The following is a 21054-nucleotide window of genomic DNA, read 5'->3' on the forward strand; positions in this document are numbered from 1 at the left end:
ATGCTAAAATCACAGTCCTTCAGACTAAATGTAGGTCTAAAAACTTAAATAGTGTTTTGCATAGGAGCTAAACACTCACCTTTGACATAAATTATACATAACATAAGCATGCTTATTTCACTAGATCTATACTTGATAACTGAATATCTAATAAACAATCACCATGATTAGAAACAAAAGCATTTTCTTGTATTGCTACTATTTTACAGACTTCCACTCTCCTCAGGCACTGAATGAGGCTGAGCCATTGTCACTAGTTTGAACTCAGATTTGTTAGATCACATTAGCAGGGGGTTTGCACACTTCAGCTATAACAGATGTTCCTTACACTTGTGTATTGTGATAAAATTAACATCTTAAAACTAGCTAATTTGCAAACAGAAAAACAACATAATCGCATTTTAACAGCTGAACAGTTTTACTTACTTCCTGAGACAAAAATGGGATGACTTGTGCACAAATTGTATTCAATCTCTTCGCAATTTCTGTCTACAGAGTAAAAGTATTTTGATTAAAAACTGCATTTTAGGGGTTTGACATATTAACTATTATACAGGATTATATTAAGTTCAGACAGTGAAGAAAGTAACAAAATATTACCCATTTTTCACACTACTGCAAATATAAGTACTTAACATACAAGCCCAGACATGGGAAGAGATTTTGTTAGCTACTCTAGGACATCTGCCATGTCTAAAGCACCTAATCTGTACACACATTTAGGCACAAATCTGGTCCTTGTATATACTTCATTATTAAGCAGAGCATTTTTGAAATCCATTAACTCCAAGATAAAGCCTTTTAAAAGGTAGATTTATTATTACTCAAATTATCAAGCAGCATAATATGAAGGCAGCAGGAGTAGAAGAAAAATGCTTCTTTCCTGATCAATTTTATCTGCCTATTAGAAGGTAAAACGACAGAAATGCACCATTGGGAATACAAAAGAAATACTAAAACAGAAGAATGGAGACAAAAAGTGCAGACTTCTAAAATCCATATTGAAAGAGAATTAAAATAATGCAAACAAGGAAAAAAGAAATAGATCAGAAAATGTGATCTTGTGAACAGCACATTTGTGAAACCAGGAACAGCAGGAGAACAAGGTTAGGAACCAGAAAAGAACAGAACAATCCTTCAGGGAAATCAACAGAGATTACAGCAGGACAAAGAATTTGAGCCACACTTTTTAACAACCTCATATATCTTGTACTTCTCTATGTCCCACTTTGTCATGTCAACCTAAACCCTGGATTCCTGGTGGGGTAAAGGGATCCTTTTCTCTCATTACTCAGTGTTATCTGTGTTTACAGCCTTTCAGACCCATACATCTGCCCATAATTCAGAGCCGCTATTATAATTAACCCTCAAGCTACCTGTACAATTTCCTCAGTTTTCCTTAAAAACAGCAATTTCAGTCACTGTAGCACAGTTGCACAAAACCAAAATCAGCACCTAGACAAGAATACAGCTTATGTAAGAGACACTGAAAAGCTCCTGTCCATCCCTGTCATATAATCAATCCATAAAGACATTTCTTGGTTAGCTGGGGTTTTTTTTTTAATGTTTCAAGACAGAAGAAACAAGCAGTCACTACTAGGAATCATTAGGCCTTCTATGAAATCGCATGTATTAAAGCTGAGCGAAGATAAACTCACTTAAGTCAGACTAAAACTGTTAACTCTCTGCCAAGCCCTTTCCTGAATCTTTCCATAACTCTGAGGTTTTTCAAGAAGATGCTGTGGTATGTTGATCCTCATACATCAGTCACATCCTAACTGGGATACAAAATCAACCGTCTAGCTTTATGTCTCAGGAGACAGGTGATTTGGGATCTAAGCATAATTAGCAACTTGGACACCTCCTTCCAAACCTCTGACAGACACAGGGAAAATACATGATGGCATCTAGACCTGTAAAACACATAATCTCTCTTGATGTGAAGCACTCCACCTGACCAAAGCCTGATATTTGACACATCCAAAACTATACAGTTTTGCAGAAGCTTCCAAAGAAGTTCCGGGATGGCTTCTTCCTAGGATTAAAAGGTTTCCCTTAACTAAGGGCAATGAAGTGACAGTTGCTTTACAGGAAATCCTTGCCCCCCTACAAGAAGGTGACCATATCTCTATTCTCAACTGAAACAGCTATCATTTCACAGAGTTCTGTCTGGACCACAACCACAAAACATCTATAATTCCATATTTAGCCTTTAGTACTCATACTACACACATAATAGCAAAGTCAACACTTGGAAGTTACCAGCTTATCTATTACTGGTCATGAGACTTAACTATTACCAAATCTGTTGGTATTTCTATGTTAAAGGAAGAAAAAAACCAAACACATGTACTAATGGGCATTTTTCCACATACCTAGTATATCTCTCCAGAAAGCAGGGTACATCAGCTGTGGAAAGGTAGTCTGTTGCATAGCAATCTGTTTGGCTGATGTTTAGCTAAGATGTTTAGGATCCAAGACTTAATTGCCCTAGACCAATGGGAATAATTTTGTTTTTCAGCCAGGAACAAGTACGAATCACAGCAGGTGACAAGAGAGGATAGAGAAGGAATAAAGAAACTCACTTGGTCTCTACTGTAAAGTTATTTGGCCTGTATGGGCCACACAAATGGCCTACACGTTTACCCTATTCTAAGGTAAGTGTTCTTATTGCTGCTATAAGGGAAAAAATGCAATCCTATTTTTGGTGGAGTCTGTAAAACATGCAAGTTGTCCATATTATTGGATTTTTCTGCTCTGAATCCCAAACGTCTGACCTACACTGTAATAACATATCATACATGACATCAAACAGTAAGACAAAAATGTGTACTCTTCTTAGTTTGTCTTTACCAAACCTGGGCATCATTGAAGACCATATGTGAACAGCAACCTTAATTCAACTACAGTGCTACAGAAACTTAAATGCACATGCCTAAAATAAGTTTATTTTGAGATTTCTTGCTGTTGTTACAAGTGCCAGTTAAGAGACACCTACACTGAAAATTGAAATGACTAGTCTATTAACCATAAAAAAGTCTGCTTGCCTTTAGAAGGCAGTTTGTCTAAGACAGTTTTCACACACGTTTTAAGTACTTAGAACTGTTTATCTACTATGCAATTTCATGCAGCTCCTGTTTGCTGCACTCTAATATTAAGTAAAAAAATGTCATTCACAAACATGTCAAAAAATTTTTTTGTTGTCTAGCAATTTGTCAAATCCACAGTTTATGTAATTTTGCTGATCAAGAGCTGCAAGAGGTTGTCTTAAGAATTAAGAAATAAAGAGGTTGTCTTAAGAATTAAGAAATAATGAACATTTGTTACTTTAAATGTAAATGCAACAGTTCAATAGACAATGCATGTTTGCTTTTTAAGGTGAAATACCCTTGAGTATGCGTGCACGCGTGCCTGTAAGTGTGTACACATTCATTCTGGAAAGCAAAACCCCTTTCTGAAAGAGTCAAGGACAGTTTCATTAACCAAGACTAGACATCAGTTACTGGTGTCATTAGAGTAAGCCCACAGACTGGGGCTCAGAATTTGAAAGTCTTAAAATAAAGGTACTTATCTCCTGTTTCTAGAGGCCTTCAAATATAACATAACTATTACCTAACTGCTCATTTTGAGACATATAAATAAAGAGGTCCTAAGGATGAATAAACAAAGGAAACTTGGCAGAAAGCTGCTCAAACATAGACAAACATGACTAATTGCTCATGTTCTGTGGCTCCTTGGTAAAGCAGGCTACAGAAGCCTGCATCTTTCATGAAAGTCCTCTGAGCTCTACAGCAGCTCTTAGCAAAGCATCTGAAGTGCCCTTAATTGTTTGTGTTCTTAATGCAGAGCCTCTTGAATACATTCATTTTTAATAGAGAACTTGAGTGTGAGGCCCATCAAAGAATAACAAAACTACATCATTCACTGGTTCTTGCTGCTGTAATGATTGTCTTTTGATTTATTTGCAAATGACTAGCTTGTCAGACCCCTGACTGAAGTGCTACCCTCCTTTCTGAAGTATCATTAAAAATTAACATGAAGGAATTCAGCTGCATTTTGTAAAATTAAGTTCAGCAGATGGATTTTTTTCTCTTCACTTATGTAATTTTTTTTGCCTCTGTTCCATTTAGTTAAGGACTTAAATGTTTTGACCTAACCATTGCCAAACTCAAGTGTTTGTACTTAAGTTTGTCTTGCACATTTGTTAAAGTGAATTCTTAACATAATGACAAAGAACAAAGCAGCCAGACTAGTTACTAAATACAACACTCATTTAAATAAGGCTTTTTACTATGGACTTAAACTTGTTTGTAGAATTGAATTCTGCTTTCCTTCTGTATTGTTAGAAAAAAGTATTGACCTGTTTTCCTTTACAGTGGTCTGCTCCAGATAATTTTGCACTTTGATAGCCTGTACTTTCCAAAGTTCCACATAAGGTATCATACCTAAATCACCACAAATTCTTGAAAAGGACAGATTTTTGCAATGAAATTAAAAGGAAGTATAACACAAGTATTCAAGTTGTATTTCACAGCATAACAAACACCCATGTGTATTTTAGCTCTATGTAAGAAGCCCTAACTCATGGGAACCAGCAGTTTAACTTCTGAGTGAAGAACACAGACTTTCTCTGAGGAGAATTAGTTAATCCCCTTTCAGCTTCAGAGGTTTCAAGGGGAGTAATTTTGGGTTTGCTCCAAGCAGTGTCTACCAATACATATCCCAGTACTAACTTCAGCTATAGGATCCGTGGTGATTTAAGACAAAAATTAAATCTTACAACATGTCAGTTTTAGCAATCACTTGCCCTGCAACAGCTGCTCCATTATTATGGCTCAGGCTCATCAAAGCTGTCCAGATTCTATTTTACAAAGTGATGCTTGGCTAAAAATGTCCATTTTATGTCAGAAGCTTGTTATTCATTCCTGCACTGAACTTCCAGTATCACAAAGTTAGAGCAGTGCTTTCAGATCTGATCTATCACCAGTTCTGAAGTATTGTTACATTTTTATTTATGCTATTATTTTGATCCAATTTTGCAAGTAAAATTTGTAATAAATTCAGAAAAATACAGCCTAGGAACAATATGATTAAAAATAAAGCAAAAACCACCAATGTTCTGATAATACCAAAGAAGCATGTCCCAAATGATTCCCCTCAAGCAAAAGAATCAGAGAATCAGCCTTTAATGCACACAAAGGAATATACTGTTAAAACACATTCACAAAAGCTTTAGAAGGTAATTCTTAAGCATTCTGCCTCTGCTTACACTTTCAGGAATTAGAAAGCCAAGTACAACACTGAACTCCTCCTGGAAGGACAAAATGGACTTCCTGCCATTTACAGCATGTAACACAGTAATCCACTGGGGAGGAAAGGTCAACGTTGCACTTTTGGTCATTACTGAATCATTTGAGATTATCTGTGGTGGGGATGAGAAGAAAAATCGAAGCCTATGAGAATGCTGCGAATGGCTTGACCTCAGCCCAGTTTTCATCTCCATCCGTCTATAAGGCATGTGAATAAAAGCCCTCCTTCTGGGACATGCTTGACCATTTTTTTTAAATTCCTGCTGCAAGGCAGAACTCATTCAAATACCCAAAACTTGTCAAATGCAGTAAGAAACTGTATATTTTAATCTTGTGTTGAAGTTTAATATCCATTTAGTGTTTTATTTTTTCCAACAGAATCATTAAAACAAGCAATGCACTTAAATGACAAAGCCTTTATTCTTTTTGTGATCAAAATCTTCAAAAACAAGAGAAAGCAGACACATTCAGAGAGCAATTACAGAAAAAAATGTATTTCACTGTACTTAGCTTTCTGTATGCTTTGTTAGTACTTGCTACAGCATGACTCCAGCACCTTCAAAAATTAGTTGCTAAGAATTCAGGAGACGAGGGGATGTTGGAATTATAATTAAATCTCAAAACCTAAACACTCAAAAGCTTCAAATGATTAAGGCTAGCATTCTGTGAACTTTGCTGTTCATGTTATTGAATCCAGGTTGAGCACAGAGATATGCATATATTATGAATGCCCTTTAATTTAAAATTAATACACTACATTCCATTTTGGCAATGGCTGCAAAAGAAAAAATAAATAAAAATAAAGGCAACATGCCATTTAAAAGTTTAGGCCCCCACACTATATCAATGTCAAACAACAGCGTGTCAAGCTAAGATTCAATTCAGGTAAGTGCCACTGCCAAATTTTCTTGTTCCCAGACGTGCTTTAAGATTATTTTATTGCTTAAAATTTAATTTGTTCCAACTTGCGTTTCCATGACAACGTTGGCTAACCCTGCAAATCATTTGGGTAATTGGATATCTTATCTTTCTATTGCTCTCAAATCCAATGATTCTGGAAGAACTGCAGCAGCCAATCAAATTTACAGGCCTCCTGAGTAATAGACTTGCACAAGTAGCCACATCCATCTCCCCTTTTACTGCTGTACTAACCAACCTGTGACAAATTGTGGAAGTCGGCCTTCCAACTGTATTTAAAATTACAACACTTTCATCACCAATACTCTCACCAATAGGAAGGAGTGAGAAGGTTTACTCTCAACAGATACTTAATATTCAATCTGACAAGAAGCAATGGGTAGCATTCATTTCAGCAACAAAAATAATCTCTGAATTTTGGGCATAAACTTCAGTTTAGCATGACATGGAATTAATAAATACAGTTTCCTTCTGCCCCACATTAGTACTACTCATTTTGAGATCAGTCACCCACAAAATGATATTAAAATCCCAGAAGACTGGGATGAAAAATCTTTAGCAATAAAAAAACCAAAAAACCACTTTATTGCACGTAGGAGTGGGGAAAAGAAGTAGCAGAAATATTAACAGAATAAAAATTCAAAATTATAAAGATACTGAATGCTACATAGTTTCCAAAATGAAATTAGAGAGCTTTAATTCAGTACCTAAACTACTTTTATCTGAATCCTCTTAGATGTTCATTTGTAATTACAGAAAGGTCACAATAATTTAAACATAAGCTACATATGATGCATAAGACAACAGCTACACTTGCCAAATATCTACTACAGATTTGGATCCCATTCAAGTGTAAAGTGACTGGATATATTTCAGATGTCTAATTTCAATGCTTTATAAAAATAGAGAGAGGCTGTGTGTAACTCAATGAACCACTGTACACAACTGCCCATCCCATTTACAGCTGTAAGTCCTGTTGAAACAAAGCCAACGGGCAACAAAGAGTCTGTTGTCAGGATGTCAAAGTGCTCCTTTCACATATCTTCACTATGTCAAGACTCTTCTTAAACTTGGCTAAAGAGGGCAGTTACCACATTTCTCCTTTAATCTAACTTCAGCCCATCTTGCTTAAGCACTCACAACTACAAAAGGTGTGTTTATCTAAATTTTAGTTCCATTGTTTGGTTTCCAAGCCTAAGCTAACCTTAAATACACACAGAAGTATTTAAATCTCTTAAGTGAGCACACAGCTTTGTTTTACTTTCAAGCTGTTTTCCAGGACACAGAGTTCCCACTTTTATTTAGATTACAAGAGATGCTGAGAGAATCAACGGCTGACTCCAATCCAGAAGAGGTCTTTGCCACCTTTGCCTCCAGGGACACAATTTCTTTGAACCACACTGCAGACATCTAGAGACCTGCCAAACATCTCAACAACTAATCAGGCAGAAAACATTGCTACAATACAAACTGGGAAAAGACCGGCTTGGTAGACCACTATATCAGGTAGCTAAATAAACTCACAGGAGACATCCATCCAGTAAGAGAATAGCCCAAAGTATCAGGAGAACCAAGAGGTTTTTGGGAGAAACATAAGCTATCAATGAGTTCCCCTCTTCTCATCTAACGAGTTGTTATGGTGCTCTATAAGCAGCATGGTCTCCAAAATTACCCAGCACACTTCGCAGAATTATTTTTAAGGTCACTAAGAACTTGATTTACTCAGGACAACTGAGCAACATTGCACCACACAGTAATAAGGAGGAGACAAACAGCACAGAAAGATAAAAGAACATAAAAAGTATAACCCTAACTGCTACACTCCTACCAGGAAAGAGCACCAGCAGCTCTTAATTTAGTTTAGGATGCTATTTTAAAACTACTTCCTATTTCTGCAAATATCTTTTTAGTACGTGTCACACTGAGCCGCTTGATTGGGATGGCAGTAGAAAGTCAAAGCTCTTACAGAGCTGGAGAAGTACCTGGAATCAGTTTCTAAAAAATCAGAGCATGAAGTTCCTCAAACCAAGCACATACATTTACAGTATGCAAGTCAATAACAAATCTGCAGTCAGGATTCTGTTCTTATCAACATTCAAGTAAGACTGTAACAGCAGTAAGACAAGAATTTATTTACTAGAACAATAAGTAGAGAAATATTAAAACAAGGGTCTGAACTATTGGGGGGGGGGGGGGAGAATCTAATCATTATGCAACAATCAGACTTTAGAAATAACTACCAAAGTAAGCATACCAACTAAGTCACATGTACTACTCTAAATGTAGTTTCACCATTTTAAAATACTTAGTATAGTCACAGCTCAGTTTCAAAAATCTATCAAGTCAGAAAAACAATTTAAACACTTATTCATATCAATGCTTCAGGTGCCATCAGGTGACTCACTAATGAATAACAAGTTAAAAGGATTGACAACTCCTTTGATAGTAACTAGTGGAACTACCCACCACATAGGATTTGCAAGGAAGGTTAACATAATGGATATTTTCACTGTGTAGGGAAAAAGGTTCGCAAATCTTTCAGCAAAACTTTGGGAACATGACACTAAATTCCTTACCCATTTTATTATTTTTATATATATTCTGTTGCTTACAGAATAGAAACAATAGTAAAAAGACTATCTAAATTGCATTCTAATCGACAAAAATGCCATAAAAAACCACAGGTCCGAAATATTTTTCAGCAAAAAACATCAGATTTATGCAAATGATGTTAAATATATGCAAAGTCCAAAAAGGTAAAGTAATTACAGATAAGAGGGAAAGATGATGTTAACATCTTTGCTAAGAATCTGACAGTCATAGCATTATTAGGAACAACACTAGCAGCACATCAAAAATTTCATGGGAAAAAGGACAAAACCGCTTGATTACTAAACCATGTATGGATAAAATCATTTGAGTTTTTTTTTGAAACTAAGAAGTCCTGCATTCATGATAAGTCCAGTATTTTTTAGTGTTTCCCACTAACAAGCATAAGGATCTCTTCATTTACCCTAATCCTCAATTTGCAAAGAGTTTCAAGCTGAGAAAGACAGAATATGCTAGAGAATAGCTTCAGAACTCACTTTACAGTGAATGGAAAAATGGACTGAAAAGTAAAAAGGACAGGGATAAAGGCCCATAGCATGCCTAGACAGGAACATAAAAGAAAAGGAAATAATGGGCCTTAGGAATGAAACTCTCGGTCACAGAGGATCAGAAGTTGAACATAAGTCAATAGCAGGCTGTTGCAGAAAAGGCTGCCACCGCAGTAAGCCGTATTCAGAGCAAGCCTTCTGTGCCACTCAGCAAGGCATTTCCTCCCTGGAGTACTGTACTTCAGCTGGGCAACACCATTCAGAGAATGAACACTCGACTTCAGAGGTATGCAGCACGGTTCTTCAAGGCAGGGGAATGATTTGCTCTTCTTGTCCAGGGTGAAGAAAATGCATAGTAAAGAGCTGAAGTTACAACAGAAAAGACTGAAACTGTAACTCAAGAAGCACTTCAACAGCAAGGACATAAAAGCAATCTGTTACCTGAAGAGCTTGAGGGTTGCCACTGCTGTTGAAGTCTTTGCTAACAGATAGAACAAGCATCCTATCAGTAATGACATGGGTATAGCTGATCCTGCTAGGAGGACACAGGGAGGCACTAGGCCCCTGCTAATGACGTGATTCTAGAGTTCATATTTCAGTTTGAATAAACAACCTAAAAGGTTTCCATAGGTCTTGTTGAAAATTTTGCTTTTGTTTAACTGACAATTTATAGTCACCATTTGAGGCCACAGACAGCTAGACTAGTTTACTGTCTGAAAAGTAATGGCTGGAAATCTTATAACCAGCCATTTTAAACAACGGGAATTTTACACCAATATTTTACAACAACAGAAATTCAGAATGACCTTGCACCTTAAAGAAAGATGAATGTTTTACCTTTTCTTTAGTGAAATGAAAAGCTTTGTTGTAAATAGGAACTGTTGGAGCAAAAGTACAAAAGAATGATCTTTTTGAGTCATTTTTCCCAAGAAAGTGTAGGGTTTTCATCCTTTCTTCCCAGCTTAAATCAAATTTCTATACTCAAAGTTGAGATAATCATGTCTTGAAGCAGAGAGCATGGCATTTCAAGGGGTTTAGAGCACTTAAAAAACAAACTCATAAATAGGGAGATTTCCACAGATCATAAAACCCACCCAGTTTCAGATGTCCTTTCTTTTTCTTGAGCTAACAAAAGCAGGTTGTCATAGACTTAATGTCTTATCAAGATGCAGGTCAGCAAGCATACCCATTCCTGTTCCCATTCTCCAAAATGAAAGCTATCTTTTGTTTTTGCTTGCTAATCCATAGAAGACTTTAAAATGGCACAAGTAGAGATGGCAGCATTTTGTTCTCTAAATCAATTTTATCCTCAGCCATCAACTAGATGTTTCAGCACACAGAAAGATCAGTCCTTCCCTTCTAATTCAAAAATCCATACTACCATTGCCCTTGCAAACTGCTAAACAAGCAGTATCGGCAATGCACTTGTGTTCTGTAATATATTTACTGCAAATCCCAGCGGCTTGCCTCCTAATGCAGTTTTCTATTGTGTCTGTTCTTGTGTCAATACAGTGACTGGTCACCTTACAAGTAAGTTACTTGGACCAACTGTTTACACAAACATCAAAAAGCTTCAAGACAAAGGAAAAAAAAAAAAGACCAAACAGAAAAAAGAGAACATCCATGTTGCTGAGGGAGGGGGACAAAAAAAAAAAATCCAAAAACCTAAACAAATTAAGAAGTCTTAAACCAAAACACAATTTGACCTCAGTTTTCTGTTTTATTATCACATAGCCAAAAAGGGTAGTTAGCTATTCAGATCACGTGTGAAGTACAAAATACTTTCAGATAGACAGCCCTGACACAAAGTTTACCTAACACTCCTCAAAGAACTTAAATCTGTAATTTAATCATCGGTTAAAATCTCTAACTTGAAAATATAATCAAAATACTTTCAAGGGAAATTGGAATAAAAAAAGGCTTACAGCATTATTTCACAGGGTTGTAGCATTTAAAATTTTGGTTTTGTTGGAGGTGTTTGTTTGTGCACCACCAGGGCTTCTTTCTTAAAAGAGACAACAACCTCAGGAAATAACTGATTTTTAAGTCTAACCTGATTTAACTAGAGTTCGGTTAAGATTAAACTCAATTTCAGCAAGCTCTAATCCACTTTTCAATCACCACCAGCACTATGCCAGAAACAGTTCACTAGTGGAGTTTCACAGGGGCCTTTGCTGCAATCTCTTTTACTAATATGATCAGCAGCACAGCCTGGAAAAGACAGCAACTGGCGAGTAAGAAAACTTGCTCCATAAAAGGAATTGCTCCATAAAAGAATTAGAAAGAAAGTAAACACAAAGACTTCAAGGAAATAGAAATGCATTATTTTATCCAAAAGAAAGTAAAAGCAACAGCTAAATAATTGCAAAGAGACCTTAAAAGAGTAAATGGGCAATGAAACAATTGTACATAAACAAGTTTTACGTACACTAGGAATAGACATCCCTAGCCACGTAAAATGATGGTCCCTGAGCTTACAATTATCATTCATGGTAAGAACTCAAATGTGAAACAAGTCTCCAGCAGTTAAGCATTTCATGGCAGTGAAAAGGAAAAACTTGGAAATTTTACTGAAAAAGAAATAAAAATTAAAGTAAAACCCAAACAAATACCATTCAGAAAACAGAAAAAGGTGATAATACAAATCTCTCATTCACCAGGATCCTGAGAGCTGCATCTAGCTCCCCTTTTCAAAAGTCTAAGTTAAAAATTCAAAAAGGTTGAGTAAAAAGAAAGTGATCAAAGAAAGCTTCACAACTGTTTAAACTGAGACTGCCCAAGCTTATAAGGAGTCAACACAGATGGGTTGCAAGAGATACACCACTTTGACTCCATTGAAAACACAGGTAGGCATCAACAGCTTCTGTCCTGAGAAGCAGTGACCATCTAATACAGTGGAAACCAGGTTCAAAGCAAACAAAGGTGGGGGTTGTCCTAAATCTGGAACAACTTTCTCCCCACAACAGCTCAGCAATAGTCTAAACACACTAGAAAGCAGTTTTGCAGAGGAGGGCTCTGGAGAACAAGTTGAATATGCATCAGCCCCACATTCGTGCTGATGGAGGCTACACCTCATGTGAAGACACAGGAGAATGACTGTAACCAACTGGCTACAAACTGACTGAAACAATTCTCCTTTCTGTTCCCCTTGTTTGGCAAGAAGGAAGATGCTGGTAAACTGGAGCAAGTCTCTAAGTGCCACCAGTAAGATGATCAGGCAATCAGAACACACATCATATCAGGGAGAAAATATATTTGATCAGCTTCAGGAAGAAAGGGATTAATGGGTAGACAAGACCTCATTGCTGAAAAAGAAGTGATTATGGAGAGGACTATGTCAGCTCCTTCTCAGAGGTGCACAATAGAAGAACAAAAGGCACACAATGGTTACCAGTGCGGAAAGGTAAACTCCCAGTTGGTGAAGGACAAAATTCTTCACAATAAGGGCAGGTCAAACACTAGAAAGTGTTGCCCTGACATGTCATGCAATATTACCTCCAAAAAACTGTTTTAGGTAGAAATTTGACACTTACAAGAACACAGATTGCAAATTCAGCTTGACTATGGGATCAACTTGCAAGAACTTCAAAAGTCGTAGCCTTCAAGTAATCATAAAGGACTAATCTGTTAAACTAGTTGTTTTGACAATTAAATGTGGACAAAACTGTGAATTCTCCCTGCCTTTGTTTTTCCCCTTTCTGAGAGGAGCTATGTAAGCAACTATTGTTCAAATACCTACACTTAAAAATCCAACTAAGTGTGATACTGAAAGTGACAATAGTGGTGTTTGACATAATTGCCATTAGATGTCCCTAAATCTTACCCCAAGTTGAAAGTTTCATTAGTTCCATTCAAAGCTGTCATCATGTTTAAAGTAGGTACTGTGCAGTCTTCCGATAAGTGCCAGTTGATCCAAAATTGGTTTTAAAGGCTTTTACTGTATGCCAGTGGTGATCCATCAAGTCTAAAGGATCCTAATTTTCCATTTTGCATAGGAGATGCTGCATTTTTAGCACTTTTCTGCAAACACTCAAGTAGAGGGGGACAAAAGGCAATTCAGATGCTCAGCTTCATTTTGTATAACAACCAGCAGAAGGAGGAAAACCATTAAGCTTTCTCCACATAGTCTGTTGTGACAAAAGGATATTGCACATTTAGAAAGCATTTCCCCTCCTACTCTTCCCCCAACCCTGGAAGTTACCAGCACTTTTTTTTCCTTCCCTCCAACTGAACAGACACACAAACTACAGCAACAGACGCTGCAATGCAAGCTCCAGCAACGCAAGGAAAATGTAACAATGTAGATGGTAGGAATAGTGTTCCTCACTCTGGCTCCTTGAGGAACCTGAAATCTGGTAGACTAAGTCTAAAATGAGAGATGATCAGTCCCTATTTAACATATGTACAGTGTTTACACTCTGACATGCTTTTGAATTAAGTTCTATATGGAGCTGACATAATAGATGGTATCTGACAACATGGTTTTATGAAAGCCACATGGAGATGTACTTCACAGTGCCCTGAATCTGTCAGATAACTCCTTCACAATAATGTTGGCCTCAAGCTTGAAATATGGTTCAAAAGTCACGAAAGTTGAGGTAATTACTCGAGTCTTTTCTCCTCTTTAAAACTGGCAACTCTATTTGTGGTTGAAATAGCTAGGCTGCTGACACAACTGTACTCATTTAGAAACCAAATATTTGTAGAATAAGTACAATTTTTTCAGAGAAAAATACTGTCACAATCAAGCCTACCATTTTCTCTTTTAAATAAAAACAGTTTTTGCATGTCTTTTGTGGCTGTGCCAACTGTAAAATGTTCTTGAAACATTCACTGCACACCACCAAAACCTTAAGGAGTTTTTCATTCCAATAATTAAAATGTAGGAAAAAGAGAGGAAAATTAATTTATCTTTAAATCCCTTTCAACAGCAAAGCCATCCTACTCAAGAGCTGCAGAGAGCTAACTAAGCTCCTTAATTCCCTCCTGTTTAACCCTCTCCTGAAGACTGATGTTCTAATGAGATATCATTAGAAGACTTTGTCCTTTGCCATGAAGCATTAGAAATGATTCCACAGAACAGTCCAGGATAAAACAGACATGTAACTCCTGTACAACTGGTTAACACAATGCAGCTTTGGAGTTGGTATACTTTTCTACAACAGGCAAGCTACTGAATGACAGGTCTGCCTCCAGGCAGGTCACAGGGATCAAAAAGACCCACCCAAAGAGAAGGAAACCTTGCTGTAACTGTTGGGAGAGCAGAAACCCAGACGCTGCAGTAGTTTATAAGTCTAGCACTTGGTTCAGCACTGCCGAATTTTTTTTTCCTGTGGCTGCCTGCCAATGAACAAAAGATAATCTTGCACCTAACCAATCCAGACATTAAATGCACAGGAAACCTTATCTTCTGACTTATGACAGAAGATGACAAGCAGAGCTGGCGAAAATAAAGACGGAGTGCCCGAGGAGCCAAGGGCAGGAACTCTAAGTACAGCAGGATTTTTAACACCCAACCAACCAACTATTCATCTTGGCAATAGCAGCTGATTCATCTGCTTTGCCAGCCACAGATGTCACATTGGGGAAAATCTCACTTGGACAGCATAACACAGAAAAGAAACTGAAGACCACACAATGTTCTTATTCATTCTATCGTGACACATATGAAAACAACATCTAAATCAAACCACATCCTACCTAAACAAATCCTCAGGTGGTTGTTTCTGTTTCAGATATGCAAAACTCGGTCAGTAACTACTCACCTTAAAATAATTTCTACAAACACAATGTAGGTGTGTACATAAAACATGCTCTTAATAAAAAGAAATCTCTGGAATTCTTAAAGTTTAAAAACCTATGCAGAAAAAGAGAGAAACAAACAAAACCAAATCTAAACCAGATAAAAATGTGGCAAAAAGATTATTTCCCGACCACTTTTCAGCCACCAGGTTGAAACACAGCAGCACCTTGATTTAAGCACACATCACATCACTGCAAAGAGCCAAAGCTAGATTTGAAAGGGAAGGCCTTCTGTGGCCATTCCTGGACTTAAATACAACATATTCAAGTGATGAGCTCTGCTGTTTGTGTATGCAAAGTTCACCTCAGTTAAGTCTGTTAATAACAACATTCAAGTCTTGACTAACTTTATTTTAGTTAAATTATAACAGATTATTAAATTAAACTAAGACAGAACTGCTGACACATATCCATCAGTACAAGAACTCAAACTCATTTACATGCAGGCATACAGCAAGTACTTCATTTTATCTAAGTGACTGTACCTTAACAGTGATGTACACACCACACTCCATAAATAAGCTCTGCTGCAGTGTAATTTTGTTTTTCAAACAGCAGCCCAAGCAATCTGAAGAGTTTCAACAGAGCAAGTACAGCATCCAAACAGGAGGAAGACCTTAAAAATGTTAAAGCTTGTTCACTGGAAAGTTTCCCCACCACTGCATTTTCCAGTAACAAAGATGTTGTCAGAAATGACAATTTTTCGTGTCCCCTGATGATGCCTTGCTAGCATTTGGTTATAAGCCATAAAGCAGGAATAATTTCAGCCTGTCAGGAGTCTAGCTAATGCCCAGTTTCCCCCTAGAGAGAATTCCTGTCAAACGTAATGAGAGCTCCAAAGGCCCTTTCTACAACATAATGAGCACTTAGGCCATGCTGGTGATCAGCCAGCAAAAAGCATCAATTTGAGCCTGGCTACACCCTTGGGGGTAGACGTCACCAGTTAATAAGAATTATGATTACTATCTGTCAAAAGCCTCCTCAGAACTTATCGTTAGCAGTGGAAATTCAGAAGAATGTCATTGTTAGTTTTTTTGGGGGGTTTTTTGGGTTTTTTTGTGGTTTCTTTTTTTTTCCTTTTGTTTTGGTTTTTTTCTTCCTGTAATCTAAGGCCACATACATACTGAACTGCAACACCATTTGGCATCCTCACTGCAGGAATCTAAATCAATAGCCTTTAACATGAAGGTGCTACTTCTACCAGAAATTAGAATTACTTAACATGTAAAAGCATAGTATCTGAGACTCACATCCAGAGAAATGTATTTATACCTTCAAAAGCCTATTATTTTCTTAACAGCACACACAGAGCAAGTGTGCACTACTCTCCCCAGCTACAACTAACACAGATATAATGCTCTGTCATAAATCTTAAAAGCTTCCGAAGTATCACCGCCTACTGGATACATAATTCTAATTGTCACACATACAGGACATTAAACCTTTATACATATGTTAAGGTCAAAGTGGAAACCTTAGTTCTCACCCACTTTAATCCTGTGGGTTTAATTGATTTTACCTAAAGTTAATTCCTAGTACACTAACTGAAATCACACATTCTCTTCAAAGAGCTCCTGAAAATAACATCCATTTTGCAGCAAATGATCTTCCTATACAGATACTGGCATCCTCATAGGTTACAGTATGCCAAGAAATTATTGAAGAAAAAAAAATGCGAGGAAAAAAAACCTCAAAATCACAAAGCTATGAAAAGTCTCCTCACAGAAAACCGGACATTCTTCTAAAACACAAGACACAAGAAAATTTGTTAGGCTACAGTACAGAACCAAGTCAAATACTAAGCTTGCTGTTCCACCTGGTTATTTGGTTCATTATTTAAAAAAAAAAAAAGGTTGTCATAATACGACTTATTTAATGGCATTTTGAATTGAAACAAGCAAAAACCCTCCAAAACCCTAAAGAGTACCTACCCAGATTTGGAGATAGAAAGCTATCATGGAATTACAATGCCACCCTACCGAACATGGCATTTTCAGGGGAAAACAAAACAAACAACAACAAAAAAAAAAAATTCAAAGAGTTCAGAGTTACAAAAGCAAAACTCAACTCCGTAATTCACTTGCTTAATGAATGTCTTTGAATATACTGAAGATCTGAAGCCTGAACTAATCAATTTCTTCGCTGTGCCCTAGCCGGTCAGCCATGCTCTTTAATTTAATGAAACAAGAGTTTTAGATGAAATAGCACATACACATCAAGAAAGAATTGTATTGTTGCACTTTGAAATGTGTCCAACTGTGCAACTTCATCTAATGATAATTTTTTTAAGAGGCCATCGATTTCTGAAAGACTTATTGTACTAGCATCTTGATGAAAAAGTGAATGTCAGCATATCTACAGAATACTTACACCCTGCCATTAATGCTTTATTTGGCAGACAATGACTACTCAATTGAGGGTCCTCTGGGCTGTGCAATCATTTAGCTTTTCTTCTCTTATGAGGTCCTTAGTGTCTTGTTCCAGTTCAATACTCTTTTTATTCACCATTACAGTGGCCATAAGTGTGAATTTTATGGGAACTTGCAAACTCAGTCATAACTGGAGCTTTCCAAGTCACTAATCTCTTCATACCTTTACAAGGCAGGGATTTGAGTAACTATGACTACATATGCTACACAGACATGGGATCAGTTCTACATGTCAGCACCTCTACCAGTAACAAAACAAACAAACAAAGAAAAACCCAACTCAAAAAGCCCTCAAATTTATAAGTTACTGAAGTGCATTTTTAAAACCACAGATACAAGACCTTTCCTATTTATGCCCAAGTCTTTCAGAACCAGTACCAAAAAAGGTACTGCTGCTTAACCTAATTTACACCTCATCTGACAGGAGGTAGGCAAAGGTCTACTAATCAGGCTACAAATCAGGCTATTGATTCAGACACGATACCTTCATCTGAGCACAAACAGCACAGCGACATATAAATGCACCAGACAGACTGCAGATTTTGCAGCTTAGAAAACAAAATGTCTTACCTGTTTGTGCATTTCAATGTTTAATCCATACGACATTTCATAGTACTGCAAATAAATGAACATACATTATTTTCTTATACTGACTTACATTGTATTAGGAGATATTTACTGAAACAGAGATAAAAACAAATATACTTACCATCACATAATGCCTCTGCATTTCCGTCTTTTCGCTTGCCAGTTTCTCACATTCCAATTTAAGGCTACAAAATAGATCATGTTTTAATGTAACACATCGTTTTTTGGCATCTACCCTCCCTATTTGTATTTTGACAGAAGCTGCTAATTAAAAAAAATTCATAAACTGACTTTCAACATAGAAAGACTTAATCATACTTGAAATAAAAAGGCCAAAGAAGAAATTTAAAGAACGTTTCATGGGTGCTGTATGAGGCCTGAACTGTCTACAGAACCTAAACATATCGACTCTTCATACTTTGACAAAGAGCTGCTATTAAGTGCTGCAACTTACAAGTTAGAATAGGGTCTGAATTTCCCGTTAAGTACTTCTCAGGAGTAAAAAGATAAAAATAGAGGCATTTCTTTCTATACAGCATTTAGTAAATGACTGCCAAGTTACACCACTCACATTTACAATTACAACTTGAGTATAATTCTTACCTTAAATACATTCTAGCAAATGTTACCTTGCCTAGTGCTTGAAAACTGGTAATTCTGAGTATCATTTACTGGCAAGTTTCTTTTCATAAACAAAAGTTAAGTTGCATTTGCATGTCTCATCACAAACTGATATAATTCTGATTACTTTCACTTAGCCTCAATGTTTCCTTTTCTATCAAACTGATTTTTTAAATTATACTTACAAGCATCCTATGGAACACTTAGCGTGCAAGCAGTACTTTTCACTCACAACTACAAAGCCAGATTTTTAGAGTTCACCTTATATTTCTTAGCCAATAAATGGCTTAAGAAAGTTAAAACTACAGTATCATAGGTAAAGGAAGAGGAAGCATAACTAGAACCAAGCAATTTCTGACTGGAAAACCAGTAAAGCTTTTACTTTACTCCAAATGTTCCAGGTGCACATTAGTACAAAATCAGTGAAGGTTAATGATCCTCGACACCAGATGACCAGAATCAAAAAGAACCTGTACCCTAAATCTCTGAAAGGACCTCAGCAGCAAGCACACACCCACAAAGAACTTCTGAAGGGCAGAGCAGCAACGAGGAGTGCATCCCACAACTTCCATGGATTATGGAAAACTTTGTGTTACTACTCTGAGTACTTGTGCGTTTACACCGTCCTCCCTGGCTCTTAACCACAGGACGCTGGGATTTTAATTTTTGCATTAACACCACACACAAATGAGCAAACATGAGAAGTAACCTCCTTAACGCGCTGTGCCACAGAACTGGCGCAGGTTTTCCCGGGATACACTGAAGTGACCCCTCCACATACGGGTTCCCAAGACACACCGCACTTGTTCGAACGCGCAGAGGCGCCGAACGCTCCGGCTCGGACAGTTCAGGTGCCCGGGGCAGGGCTGTGTCCCAGGGCCGGCGCACCCGGAAGCCGCGCCGGGCCGCGCACCGGGGCTGCCCGCGCTCCCCCCGGTCCCTCGGCGGGGCGAGCCGCGAGCCGCACGCCACCGCCTGGGCGCGCCCGTTCGCTGCAGCCCCCGCCCGCGCTGCTCCGGGCCCCGCAGCGCCTGCTCCCGGGACGGCCCTCACCTGTGGTACTGCGCCTGGAGGAACTGGAACTCTTCTTTGATGCGGTCCAGCGACTCCGGGATGGTGAATTTGAAAGGCTGGCCCGCAGCCTGGTGCGGGGTCTGGCGCGGCGGCGGCACGGGAGAAAGATGCACGTTCAGACACTGCGCGGCCGCCCCGCGGGCAAGAGGAGGGGACGCTGTCCATCGCGGCCGGGCCGGAGGGATGGAGAGAACGCCCGGCCCGGCCCGCCCCGGGGCGCTGCGCACTTGTTACCCACCTTCCCGTCCCTCATCTGCGGTGGGGCCGAGGTTAACCGCGCTCCGACCCACCCGCTCCTGCCGCCGCCGTCTACACGAAAGCATGAAGTGCCGGCTCCTCCCGCCGACCCCCGCCGCGGCGGCACAGCCAGCCCCATTCCGGGCGCTGTGCTCGGCGGATGCTGCCCGGCCCGACGGCGACCCCCCGCCGTCCTGCCCAAGGCGAGTAAGTTGCCCACGCAACAAAAGTACTTGGGGCCGCTCCGGCAGGCAGGAGGAGCCGCTCGATCCGGAGAGAATTAACTTGTGAGGGCGCCTTCCTCTCCCTCCCTCCCCCCCTGCTCCCCAGCTCCAGCCGAGCAAGCGAGCGGAGGTGCGCTCCGCAGCGCCCTGCCCTCGCCCCGCGCACCGCGCCCGCGGAGCGGCGGCCCGAGCCGTACTTACGGGGTGCCGGCTCTGGGGGAACATGGTTCCGGCCGCGGCGGCTCTCCCTCGCAGCGCGGCTCTCGCGGCGAGACTCCCTGCCCTGCCCCGGCTTCACACCCGGTGCGCCCAGGGGACAGGAGCGGCGACACCCGCCGACCGCCTTCCTCCGCCGCCGCGGGCAGCAGCGGGGCGAGGCGCGGCTCAGTGCCCCCGCCGCGGGGACATTCCCCAGCCGCGGCGTCCTTTGTTGCTGTTGTTCCAAGGAGGGCTGAAGGTGGCCGGGAAAGGCGTACGGGCCACGCTTGGGACGGTCACCAGCGCCCCGCGCTCTTTCGGCTGCGCTTCGACCGGCGGGCGGCGCCCGCAAGGCCCGGGCGCGGCGGGACGGGACCCGACGGGGCGCAGGGGGGAGGCCACAGCCGCCCCTCAGAGGCGGCGAATAATCCCCTTCACGGACTCGCAAGTGGTCGATGCGATTGTAAGGCCGGAAATCCCAGGCGGAGGAGACTCCTCTCTCCTCTTCTGCCCCTTGTCAAAAGGGGAAAATCCAGCCGAAGGGAGCGGATCGCAG

The 21054-nt window shown here is 39.6% G+C and overlaps 1 protein-coding gene across 2 annotated transcripts in view; it reads right to left on the reverse strand.

Moving 5' to 3' along the window:
• Positions 1–20646, reverse strand: part of LOC135459280 (transducin-like enhancer protein 1) — a 76749-nt gene extending 56103 nt beyond the window's left edge. For both annotated transcript variants that reach the window (XM_064735064.1, XM_064735063.1), the window contains exons 1-5: positions 20502–20646; positions 19819–19919; positions 18266–18329; positions 18127–18171; positions 427–489 (exon numbers count right to left, since the gene is read on the reverse strand). In XM_064735064.1, coding sequence (XP_064591134.1) covers positions 427–489; positions 18127–18171; positions 18266–18329; positions 19819–19919; positions 20502–20525 — 297 coding nt within the window. In that variant the 5' untranslated portion in view covers positions 20526–20646. The remainder of the gene's footprint in view (positions 1–426; positions 490–18126; positions 18172–18265; positions 18330–19818; positions 19920–20501) is intronic.
• Positions 20647–21054: the final 408 nt, after the last annotated feature.

The sequence above is a fragment of the Zonotrichia leucophrys genome, chromosome Z (assembly GCF_028769735.1).
Source record: "Zonotrichia leucophrys gambelii isolate GWCS_2022_RI chromosome Z, RI_Zleu_2.0, whole genome shotgun sequence".
Classification (NCBI taxonomy): Eukaryota; Metazoa; Chordata; class Aves; order Passeriformes; family Passerellidae; genus Zonotrichia; species Zonotrichia leucophrys.